At 48.5% G+C, this 12,865-nt stretch overlaps 1 protein-coding gene across 5 annotated transcripts in view; it reads left to right on the top strand.

The window, feature by feature from the left end:
- Positions 1-12,865, top strand: part of NCOR1 (nuclear receptor corepressor 1) — a 110,863-nt gene that overhangs the window by 53,013 nt on the left and 44,985 nt on the right. For all 5 annotated transcript variants that reach the window (XM_081844031.1, XM_081844029.1, XM_081844033.1 and 2 more), the window contains exons 17-20: positions 2,472-2,689; positions 6,591-6,653; positions 10,327-10,466; positions 12,039-12,165. In XM_081844031.1, the coding sequence (XP_081700157.1) occupies positions 2,472-2,689; positions 6,591-6,653; positions 10,327-10,466; positions 12,039-12,165 (548 nt within the window). The remainder of the gene's footprint in view (positions 1-2,471; positions 2,690-6,590; positions 6,654-10,326; positions 10,467-12,038; positions 12,166-12,865) is intronic.

The raw sequence follows: 12,865 nt of genomic DNA on the forward strand, positions 1-12,865 counted from the left end.
GTGTCACGAGAAGCCATAGCTCTTCACCAAGGGGCGGCGGCGGAGGGGGGGAGCAGGCAGGGGGAAGGCAGTTTAGGCGCCTGCCTGGCGGAGTCAAACCACAACTCCTTTCATCCCTGCCTGTCAGACATGCAGGAGTTGGAGGTGAACAACACCCGGGGGGGCGCCAGCACACGTTTCCCATCCTATCCATCTGTGGAACTCTCTGCCACAAGAGGCAGTGATGGCCACCAACTTAGAAGGCTCAGAAACAGACTTAGGCAAATTCACCAGGATGGCTCTGCTCTGCCTCTGCAGTCAGTGTAAGCAAGGTTTCTGAATACCAGCTGCTGGAAACTCCAGGAGGGGAGAGCCCTCTCGTGCTCAGATCCTGCTTGCGGGTTTCCCACAAGCATCTGGGTGGTGGCTGTGAGATCAGGATGCTGGACTTCTTCGGCGATCCCTCGTAGCCGAGTAAGATTGTCTTCCATAAACACGGTTTTAGCAATGAGTCCATAAGTGACTGTGGAGGCCAATTCTGGATCCACACGTCCTTCCACAGTGGGGACATTGGTTTCTGGACCGGAGCTGATCACGGTGTGGATTTGCCAAGTGTGCCTTCCTCTTAGCACGTTTCTCCCTTGTGTCCTGAGTTCGAGTGTCTTCAAAGCCCATGACACCTTTGGTAAAGGCTGTTCTCCAATTGGAGCGCTCTCAGGCCAGTGTTTCCCAGTTGTCAGTGTTTATACTACATTTTTTTAGATTTGCCTTGAGACAGTCTTTGAACCTCTTTTTTTTTTTTTTGACCACCAGCATTACGCTTTCCATTTTTAAGTTCGGAATAGCGTAGTTGCTTTGGAAGACGATAATCAGGCATCCGCACAACCTTTACCGTTAAAGCACTTTGATGCCCCGTTAAACTGTCGCGGCTTCCCCCAAAGAATCCTGGGAGCTGTAGTTTGTTGAGGGCCTGAAGAAAACCTTCTTTCACACCCTGGCACCCCTCCAGCGTGCCTTTTTTTCTCCTCCCCTTGCACTCACAGGGGATCTCACGTCCTTCCTCGCTCCCCTTCAATTGCACTCTCTCTCTCTTTGGCCCTTGCGAGAACCCAACGCTGGGCCTGTTCCAGCAGTCAGTCTCGTACAGATTTTCTGTCTCACAACTCAAAATGCTTTGCGTGGGCTCTTTACGCTTTCCATTTTTAAATTCAGAATAGCATAGTTGCTTTGGAAGACAATCATCGGGCATCCACACAACATGACCAGCCCAACGAAGCTGATGTTGAAGAATTATTGCTTCGACACTGCTGTTGGTCTGACCCCGCAAGGCTCTCCTTATGTTCCTGTGCTTTAGCTGCTGCCTAGCGGACAGGAGTCCACTTCCCTGCTCCCCTCTCCGGATGAAGGGCCACAAGGTTGTGCATGTCTCTGCTTGCAGCTGATGTTTGCCACCTCTAATGACTATTGGCACCCATTAAATTTCCTGCGGCCCCCATTGTTCCCGACTGTTGCTCATGTTGGCTGCTTAGAGCCCAAGGAGCAGCAGGCACTGGGACAGGGCTGCATCCCTGACCTCTGGCCGGCCATGTTGCTTCCGCTTACCAGGAGGTGAGACAGCAAGGTCAAGGCAACAGCAAGGTCAAAGGTAGTGCAAACAGCATGGCAGGAAACTGGCTCGTTGTGCAAGAGCACCAGCTCTCCTTTAGTTATGCAGTCAAGATGCATAATTGAACCTTGGTTGTGATTGTGTGTGTTCCCCCCCCCCCCACAGTCATACCTCTTCTTATGTTAGCTTCAGGTTATGTCTTTTCAGGTTGCATCCTGCGGCGACCCGGAAGTACCGGAAAGGGTTACTTCCGGGTTTCGCCGCTTGCGCATGCGCAGACACGCAAAATGACGTCATGCGCAGAAGCGGTGAATTGCGACATGCGCAGATGCGCAGACGTGGGTTGCGTTCTCTTCAGGTTGCGAACGGGGCACCAGAACGGTTCCTGTTTGCAACCAGAGGTACCACTGTACTGCGCTTAAAACTCTTCAGCTTTTCATGTGGTCTGTTTGTAACTTGCCTTGAGACGTAGGTAAAAGGCGATGAATGACTCATTTATCTATTTTATGAAAAATATCTTTATAAAAGTAGTTGTATACCACAGTGTCATTGGTATATATGTCGTTTGCAGCAATACAAACATCAAACTATACCAAGAAAGACCTTTAAAAGGTTAGAAACAGACATCAGCTAGCCATCGTGGAAACTAAATAATAATTATTGACAATAACCCCTTTGAGGAGGGTGTTGTTGTTGTTGTTTTTACAGTCCAGCTGTCTATAAATTGTGTGAAATGAAATAATAAATTGATTCCCCCCTGTAAAATGGCAGCCGCCTTGAGGCACCCTTTGGCACTTTGGGGGGGAGAAGGGACCCCCGTCTTCCATTCAGCCGCTTCACTGTTCCGGGTCTCATTCCTCTCGCCCCCTTTCTTTTCCCCTCTCAGGGAGAATATCAAAGAGAAGGACAAGGTTGAAGTTGTTCCCGAAGAGCCTGAGGAAAGGGAGCAGGTGGCCCCGCGAGGCCGGAAGACGGCCAACAGCCAGGGCCGGCGGAAGGGCCGGATCACCAGGTCGATGACGAACGAGGCCGCGGCGGCTAATGCCGCAGCAGCTGCCGCCACCGAGGAGCCACCGCCACCACTGCCTCCGCCGCCAGAACCTTGTGAGTAGATGCCCCGCAAAACAGTTGTCGGCCAGCGGGAAGGGCAGGGCCAGCCCTGTGATGAGGCAGAGTGAGGCAGCTGCCTCAGGCAGCGGATGCTGAGGTGCGGGCGGAGCTGCGAGTGCCATGAGGTCTGCCCTGTACCTGCTATGCTAGCCTGCTGCCCTGAAGTGCAATAGAAGGCACTATGTTTTCACCGGTCTTGGATTCAGCTAATAAAACGCCCCCAAATGCCTAAGTGCTCTGCCAAGAACCTGTTCTCCCAAGCACAGAATAAAGGGACATTAAAATTTGCCACTCGTTGCGGAAGCAGCAGAACTCCCTGCTTTGCAGGTAGAAATTCTCTGGTTCGATGATGACGATGATGATAACAATATTATTTATTTATTTATTTATTTATTTATTTATTTATTTATTTATACCCCGCCCATCTGGCTGGGTTTCCCCAGCCACTCTGGGCGGCTTCCAACAGAACACTAAAATACAATAACTTCTAAAATACAATACAAAATCCGTGGCAGGACTGGCCAGCTTCTGCCGGCCAGTGCCACACGACACTGAGCTAGAGGGGCCAACAGTCTGACTCTGCAAGAGGCATCTCCCTCTGTTTAAACCAGCCCTTTGTTCAGAACAGGGTGAGAGGCCTTTGAGAAGTAGACGGGATGCTTTTAATGTATTTTCCCCTGCTTGGTTTTCATGCATCTGTGTGGGTTTTGTTGGTTGGTGGGTGGGTGGGTGACCTTAGGCAAGATAAAGCAAGCAACACATTTTAAGAATAAGGATAAGAAACCGGTGTAAATACCGAGCCAAGAATTTGTCCTTTTAACAGCAACTGTTCAGGGTTTGGGGCAGGGAGTCTCTCCCACAGCCTTACCTGGGGCTGCTATTGGGACTGAAACTGCATTGAACTAAACAACAACAATAATTTTAAACAACAATTTTATTATTTGTACCCTGTCCATCTGACTGTGTTGCCCCAGCCACTCTGGGCGGCTCCTTATGGCCCCTCCCTTGGCAACAGAGGAGACTATTTTCTGCCAGGTCAGACTCTTTGCTCATCTAGCGCAGTACTGTCTGCTCTGGCTGGCAGCAGCGCTCCAGAGTCTCACACAGGGAAGCATCTCATCCTCTTTTTTTACCTGGAGGTGGTGGGGATTCAGCCTGGGGCATTCTTCATCTCCACCCCCATCGTTCTGCCCGAACACTGAGGTTCAGCGCCGAGGGCCTTCTGGCGGTTCCCTCGCTGCGAGAAGCCAAGTTACAGGAACCAGGCAGAGGGCCTTTTGGGTAGTGGCACCCGCCCTGTGGAACGCCCTCCCACCAGATGTCAAAGAGAAGAACAACTACCTGACATTTAGAAGACATCTGAAGGCAGCCCTGTTTAGGGAAGCTTTTAATGTTTAATAGGTTATTGTATTTTAGTGTTCTGTTGGAAGCCGCCCAGAGTGGCTGGGGAAACCCAGCCAGATGGGCGGGGTATAAATAATAAATTATTTTTATTTTTATTATTAATGCAAAGCAAGCGCTCTGAACCACTGAGATACACAGTACCTCCCCCATAATACAAAAATGATTAATGGCACAGCAGTTAGAGTGTCGAACTAGGACCTGGGGCAGCAGGATTCACATCCTCACTCAGCCACGGAGCTGCCTCTCTCAGCCTTCCCTACCTCAGAGGGTTGTTGTGGGGATAATATGGGTGTTGGTGGTGGAGAACTTTGTACGCCATCTTGAGCTCCTGGCGGGGGGGGGGGAGGTAGAATATAAATGCAATAATTAAGCTCAAAATTAAAAAAGTGAGAAAATAATTCATCTCACTAACTGTAAGAGAAACAGAACCCAGACCTTCAGATAGCAACAGACAAAAATTATTTTAAACTGCCTCTCCCCGCTTTGCTTCCTTCACTGTGTAAATGCTTTCCATGCAGATGTGCTCTGAAAGTTTTATTTTATGCGTGAGGGTCTGCCTTGTCTGTCTTGTCCTAATTTTAAGAACAGCAGGCCAATAAAAAAAAGCGAACGAGGTCACTCCGTCTGTGGAGACGTGGTGTCGGTGGCCTTGATGCGCTTAAGAAATTCAGTGAATACTTCCCTCTTTACAATGGCCTCGGGACTGTTGATTCCGGTCCGTGGCTCCCCGTAGCGAATAAAAGCTCTCCGCAGTTATTTCCCTCAGAGAAAAGGATGACGCCCTGTCATTCTGTGCTCAGGAGGTCGCCCATTTATTCGTCTGTAAGGAGACGAGAAGAATCCAGGCAGCCGCCAGTATTGAAAATCAAGTCCATTATAAATACATTGCCATTTTGTGGGATCTCTTCTTAGCTATATTGGAAGGATTCCGGTTTATAAATTGTAAATTGGAAGGGAAATACATCACAGACGCCCTTTCCTACGCAAAAACACCCCAAACGTACTTAAGCTTCCTGTTATCGTAAGTTGGGTGTGTGTGTGTGTGTGTGTGTGTGTGTGTGTGTGTAAAAAAACAGTGACCCAAAGTGGTGTCATTCGATGAAGCTGAAGAAAGAAAGCCCTTTTTCATGCAGCACAGAGTTAATCTATGGAACTCCCTCCCACAGGAGGCAGTGGTGACTACCAATTTAGCTGGTTTTCATAGAGAATTAGACAAATTCATTTATATCAGTGGCTACCAGCCTTATGTTCTTCCCTCCACTGTAGGAGTCCTTTTTTTATATATAAATCATTTTTATTGATTTTCCAATAAAAAACATCCTATTAAATATACAATCATAATACTTCAGTTAAAATAAAAAAGATCAAATTATAGTCCAAATTGTATTTACCGTATTTTTCGCTCCATAAGACGCACTTTTTTCCTCATAAAAAGTAAGGGGAAATGTGAGTGCGTCTTATGGAGCAAATGGCGCTGCACAGAGAGGGAGAGCTGCGCTGCGCCCCTTCAGTGAAGCGGAAGGAGGAACGGAGCCCTGCTTGCTGTCCTGGCTTCTGGGATAGCCGCATGCAGCCTCTTCTGGGCAGGGGGAGCCTTCATCCTGCTGCCCTGAAGAGACTTTGTGCGGCTATCCCAGAAGCCAGAACAGCAAGAGGCTATCCCAGAAGCCAGATCCCTCTTGCTGTTCTGGCTTCTGGGATTCAGAATATTTTTTTTCTTGTTTTCCTCCTCCAAAAACTAGGTACGTCTTATAAGAGCAAAAAATACGGTAATTTCTTGGAGCTCCCCATGGTCTGGATCTCTGAAGCATATATCCACATCTTAGTCCTGCTTCTCCTCCTTGTTTCCATATTTCCCACATCTCCATTTTAACACTTCATCCTCCGCTGTAGGAGTCCTGATCTAGCAGGACTTTTCTTACGTTCTTATGGAACTTCCAGGTCCAGTGGCAGTCTATCTAGGTTCCTAGATTCTTAGGGCCCTTGCGAGAACCCAGTGCTGGACCTGTTCCAGCAGCCAGCCTCATGCGGATTTTCAGTCTCACAAACTCAAAAATGTTTTGCGTGGGCTCTTTGATAAAGAGGTGCTTAAGGAGAAAACCTCCTCTCACACCCTGGCACCCCACCCCCCAGTGCGCCTTCGTTTTCTCCTCCCCTTGCACTCACAGGGGATCTCATGTCCTCCCTCTCTCCCCTTCGATTGCACTTGCAGGGGAGTTCTCTCTCTCTCTTTCTCTGCCCTTCACTGGCGCTCGCAAGGGATCTCTCTTCCTCTTCCTCCCTCTCTCTGCCCCTTGCTTTTTGATGTAATAGGAACCGACTCTCTCCCGCTGTCAGTGGGCATGGTTCCCGAATGGCCTCAGCAGGCCTTAATGTAAACAGATTAATAGATTACGCTGAAACCGCAAGTCTTGGCCCTTTCGCCATCTGACGGGGCTCTCCCGCCTCTCTCTCTCTCTCTCTCTCTCTCTCTCTCCTTGCTCTGTTTCAGCTTCGGCAGAGCCGGTGGAGACATCCCGCTGGACGGAAGAAGAGATGGAAGTTGCGAAAAAAGGTAAAAGCACCTTTTTCTTTTTTCAAGGTGGTGTTTTATTGAAGATTGGGCGAGTGTGTTTTGTACAATGCAAAGAGATTCTTCAGTGTTGTTAAACCTTTCTACAACAGCCAGGAACCTTTAAAAAAATAAATCATCAGACCATTGATCCATTCAGATCAATGTTGTTAGCACTGGCGGGCAGCAGCTCTCCAGGGTTTCAGACTCAGCCCTACCTAGAGATGCAGAGCGGCCTGTGGATCCCTGGAACCTTCTCATGCAAAGCCGGGTGCTCTGCCATTGACCTGAGACCCCTCCTGGCTTCAGAATGCAGAGTTTGTCATTTTCAAATAATTCCCTGAACCGGATGAAACAGACTAGAATAGAAAGATAGAGTAGGAAGGGGACCTGAGGATCATCTAGTCCAACCCCCTGCAATGCAGGAATATGCAGCTGTCCGTTAACGGGGATCGGACCTGCAATGGGACTGTCTCTGAAGATCTTCCTCCCCAAACCAACTCACGGTGTTTCGTTAGTCCTCTAAAATGCTGAGGAGATTAGGCTGTTCTGGGCGTCAACATTTCAGTTTTATGAAGTTGGTTGCCTTGCAGCAATAAAGGCCACTCTTGACATTACCTGGGCTGAAAATCTGTGTGTTGACACACCTTGGTGGCCTTGGGTGCATTGCCATTCTGAACGCTTCTTGCAAACCTTTGAGGCTTAAATCGGCAGATATTCTGAGTTGTATAAAGTGGGAAGTCCCTTGTCATCAGATACCAGAGGTGAGTTCTTGCCGGATATTTATATGTGGGTGAAGAGAGAGGTTTCTCCTTCCTGTGTGGGAAGGAGAACATTAAAAATGCACCGGTTGAGTAGGAGAGAGGCAGTGTGGCTTAGTGGTTAGGGTGTCAGGCTAGATTCGAGTCCCCACTCCGCCATGAAGCTCACCGGGCGCCTCTCTCCAACTCTCAAGCTCTTTTATGCAGGAAAAGTGGGATATAATACAGACTAATAATACAAATCACCATTGTCGGTCCATAATAATAATAAAAAACAGTTTAGGGTACCTGCTCTTGCTGGCACCTCCAGCTGAAAGGGCCCCAGGTACCATCTGAATGTGGCTCAGGGGCATTTGTGTCTAGACAAGTGGGGACTGCAACAAAGTGTTGCGGTATATCTCCGGTCCTGACATGGCGGGTGGAGAACCTCAAGCCCCCCCACTCCCAGAGGCGGGGGATGAATTTGGTCCTCCAGATCCCTCTACCTGATCCTTGGGACTGTCCCCAGCCCACAGCACCTGGCCACAGTGCTTCCGTGAACCACAATTATGCCTCTTTGCTTCTGAGAGGTGTTTAGCGGTGCCCATTTGCTGAAACTTTTGCATGGCAGGAATGGAGGTGGCTGCAGAATGGTAAGAATGTCCCTCCCATCCATTGCCCTGCCCACCTTTTCCTCTGGCCACGCCCACCCCTGGCATGTGGCCCTCGGAACGTTGCCCACCTGGGGATGTGGACCTTGGTCCAGCCACACCTTCTCCAATCCTCTTTTCCCCGTCTTCCAGATGATTCCTAGCAATTACTGATCATCCTTGTGGTCCTTGCTTTTTTAGGGGGTGGGGTTTTTCCCCTTTGGATTGGCTTTGAAGATTTTTCATTTATTTTATTTTTTTGGTTTCTCCTTTTGCAAGCATCCTGTTTTCCCCCTGAATATCCTGACTTGCAGTTTAACCCCGGACTCATTCTCTCTCTCCACTCCTATCAGCACGGAGACACCAGTTTTGTTATTCATAGGATAACCCAAAAAGTTTTGGTTCTGTAGAAAGAGCATCAGATGCTGCCTGAGGAGTCTTTTTCTACCATTTTCACCTGGAAAGGTCTCTTAGTTCTGTTTCGCTCCAACCATCTCTCTCTCTCTCTCTCTATGCTTAATACCGGTTGGGGTTTTGTGGGGGGAGGTTTAGCAGCTTTACAGCCCAGGGAGAATTAGGTTATGTCAACCAGGGAGACTGCATGATCCAGTAGATAAGCTCTCGGCGCTGCGGGGTCAAGAGAGCTGAGTTTTTCCCCCTTTTATTCTTGGCGCTGACATGGAATGACCTTAAAAGAGTCGTGCTCTTCCCCCCCTCTTCTCTTCACCCCTCCCAAAGCCGCCTCTGAGCCTGTCAGTTTCGCTGTGTGGGAAAGAAGGCTAATTCTCATCTTCAGAGGAGAGAATTACCAGCCTCAGGTGTCCTCCTTGGTGGTTTGTCCAACGCTTTTGTCTTCCTGGAAGGAGTATGGGAATCGTGTGGCCCGCTGTGGATTCATTTCTGCACCCTGATTCCTCAGCGGGATAATTAATCTGCATTCAGAGCTTCCTGTGGGGTCATATATTTATTTATTTTAATGCTCACACCGCTTGGTTTTAACTGCTTTATTAAAAATAAAATGCTCAGTTTACAGAGAGAAGAAAACGATAAAATTGTAGGTAAAAGGTAATTATCAGTAAAAGGTAACAGGTAATAAAAAACAGCTCTACAGTCATACCTCGGGTTAAATATGCTTCAGGTTAAGTGTTTTCAGGGTTACACTCCGCGGCAACCCAGAAGCAACGGAACACGTTACTTCCGGGTTTCGCCGCTCATGCATGCGCAGACGCTCAAAATGACATCGTGTGCATGCACAGCAAATCGCAACCTGCTCACGCGCAGACGCAGGTTGCGTTCATTTCAGGATGCGAACGGGGCTGCGGAACGGATCCCGTTCGTATCCAGAGGTACCACTGTATAAAACATTCAGAAGGTAAAATAATTTAAAAACAGATTAAAATACACATGGACATTCTGCACACGTTGGTAGGCTTGTCTAAACATAAACGTTTTTAGCAGGCGGCGAAAAAAATGTACAGCTGCCTGATGTCAATAGGCAAGGGGTTCCAGACTGCAGGTGCCGCCACGTTAAAAGATAGAATTCCTTCAAATGTGGAAAGGGTATTATGCGGCGCTTGTAACAGTGCCAGTTCTGCAGATCAGAGCAGCTGTGTGGCCTGTGTGGGGTCAGGCCATCTCGTAGGTAAACTGGTCCCAAGTTGTTAAAGACTTAATAGACTAATAGTAAGTAACACCTTGAACTTGGCCTGGAAACAGCTTGGCAGTCGGCGCCGGTCTCTGAGCACAGGTGCTCCATGCTGAAAGATAGCTCAGTCGGTAGAGTCTCCCAGAATCTCAGGCTTGTGGGTTTGAGCACCGCTCCCTTTGTGGAGAGGGGAGTCCTGTGCATCTTAATTTGTGGTGTGTAAGATAAAATCCCGCCAAACAGCATAGAATCCTTCAGGGTCCTCCAAACCTTTGGCAACACGTAATTTTTTTTTTCTCCAGCTCACGCTAAACTCGTCATACTTTTATACCACAGCAAATTGCTCTAATATCTGCTTTCATGAATGGCAATCTATGACTATTTTATTTAAATAAAAATAAAAGGCTGCAGGTTCGTAGGCCTCCATCCTGGGTTGTGTTGCTGTTTTTTGAAGCAAAGAAACCTTTGTGTAAAAAGCCCAGAGGTGTCTTGTAAATAAATCACATTCTTCTCTTTGACCAATCTCAGTGCTTCCCCCACCCCCCCACCCCTCCAGCACAGTTTTGAAAGCCAGAGATTTTTGCGGTTATGATTCCTTTTTTAAAAAAAACCAACAACTGTCTCTCTTCTGCTTCCGACAGGGTTAGTGGAACACGGGCGCAACTGGGCAGCCATTGCCAAGATGGTGGGAACGAAGAGCGAGGCCCAGTGCAAAAACTTCTACTTCAACTACAAGAGGAGACACAACCTTGACAGCCTCCTTCAGCAGTACAAGCAGAAAGTGAGCAGGAGAAGGGGGGGGGTCACAGAATCGCAGAACTGTAAAGTTGAAAGGGACCCTAAGGGCCATCTCTTAGAGGTCCCAAGGGTTTCTCACTGCGGGATCACATTCACCCAGTGCTATACCAGCTGCACTGGCTCCCGGTGGAGTACAGGATCAGGTATAAGATGCAGGTTTTAACCTTTAAAGCCCTATATGGCCTAGGACCCTTGTACCTACAGGACCGCCTCTCCTGGTATTCCCCACGGAGGACCTTACGGTCTTCAAACAAAAACATCTTGGAGGTCCTGGGCCACAGGGAGGTTAGGCTGGCCTCAACCAGAGCCAGGGCCTTTTCGGCTGTGGCCCCTATCTGGTGGAATGCTCTGTCGCAAGAGACTAGGGCCCTGCGGGACTTGACATCTTTCTGCAGGGCCTGCAAGATGGAGCTGTTCCACCAGGCCTTTGGCCAAGGCACAGTCTGACCCCCTCCTCCGGTAATCCTCACAGAACTCTAGCCCAATGGTTGCCATTAATTTGATTTGAACTGATTTTATAATGAATTGATTTTAGAATGTTGTATTATTTTACTGTTGTTAGCCGCTCTGAGCCCGGCTTTGGCTGGGGAGGGTGGGATATAAATAAAAATAAAAATAAAAATTATTATTATTATTATTATCATCATCATCATCATCATCATCATCATCTAGTCCAACCCCCTGCAATGCAGGAATCACAGCTAGAGAATCTCTGACACCTATCCTCTGCTTGGAAACCTCCACCGAGAGTTCACCATCTTCCGAGGGAGCTTGTTTTGCCGTCAAACAACTCTTACCCTCATAGTTCTTCCTGATGTTTAGTCAGAATCTCCCTCCTTGCAGTCTGAAGCCAGTCTGGTGGCAGCCCTTCAGATATTGGTCAGCCTTGGGTCAAGCACTGGGGCGGGGGCAAGGAGCGTGCAGGCAATAGCAGGGACCTTTTTCTGTCTGGTTTGGGAAACCAGAGCCAGGTTCCAAGAGAGGGCCTTCCTCATCTTGAGTCAGAGCCATCAGTCCCTTTATCTCAGTATTGTCCACACTGACTGGCAGCAGTTCTCCAGAGTTTCACACAGGGAGGGTCTCTCCCAGCCCTCTCTATGAGGTGCCAAGGATCGACCCTGGGACCTTCCGCACGCAGAGCAGGGCCCCTGCCAGACAGCTGCGGTGCCTCCCTTCAAAAAGCGAAGTAGGGTTCTAGTCCTCATGATAAAATGGTTCAAATGGGAACATAGGAAGCTGCCTTGCACTGTACATGTAATAAATGAGCGCAACTAACCCTAACCCAAAACCCTAAGATCTTGGCTGTATGCCCCACCGAAAATGTAACATGTGAAGAAGCCCTTGTGATGTAGTCAGGAGACTGTTCTGGGTTTGGTGCTGGGTGAAGGGGTTAAAACTACAGAGTTGGGAGGAACCATAGAGCTGGGAAGAATCTAGCCTAACCAATTAGCTCTGTGTGTGTGTGTGTGTGTGTGTGTGTGTCTAGTCTGTCTGTCTGTCTGGTGGTTACTATATTTGAGTAACCACCTTCCCCTTATTTTTCTGCCTTTTTTAGTCTTCTCGAAGGCCCCGCGAGGAGCGCGAAGTCTCACAGTCCGAAAGCGTGGCATCGACCGTCTCCGCCCAGGAGGACGAGGACATTGAAGCATCCAACGAGGAAGAGAACCCAGAAGACAGCGAAGGTAACTATTGGCCCTCAAAATCCCAGCTGGATTTGCAGGTTTCGCTTCCCTTTCGATCGGGAAACAAGCTGAATGGGATGATGGGAGTTGTAGTCCATGAGCCTTGGGAGTGCCCATAGGCTCCTATCCCAGTGCTCCCTGTTTCTGGACTCCCATCAACCCCCACTCCTGCTGCTGTTGTACTCCAACTCCCATTGGCCCCAGCCAGAGTGGCCAGTGGTGAGTCATGATGGGAGCTGTAGCCCATCTGAAGAGGTCCAGGCTCCTCACCTCCTGAGTGCAAAAAGTAGAGAAGGCTGCAGTAGCCAAGACCAGAGCAGGATACTCCACAAACCAGGGTTGTTATTATTATTCATTTAGGAAAATAGTTGTATACCGCTGTACCTTTTAAAAAAATGAAAGCGGTTTACCAAAAAAAAAAGTGGAACCTTATAATAAAGCCATAAAGAGCTTAAAAACAGGCATCAGTTAACCACTTTGGCATCAGTTAACCACTCTTAACCTGGGCATCTGGCGGAATACCAAAATGTTTTATGCAGGTGTTTAAAAGTTGCCACAAAGGGTGCCTGCCTAATCTCTAGTAGCAGAGTGTTCCACAGGACAGGGCCGATGACACCCAGTGCTCAGTTTCTTGTTCTCAAATGAAACTCACCACATGGGGGAATGATCAGTGACACTCCTGCAGGTGATCTCGGTGATT

Source organism: Podarcis erhardii (genome assembly GCF_964252035.2).
Source record: "Podarcis erhardii genome assembly, chromosome: 16".
NCBI lineage: Eukaryota > Metazoa > Chordata > Lepidosauria > Squamata > Lacertidae > Podarcis > Podarcis erhardii.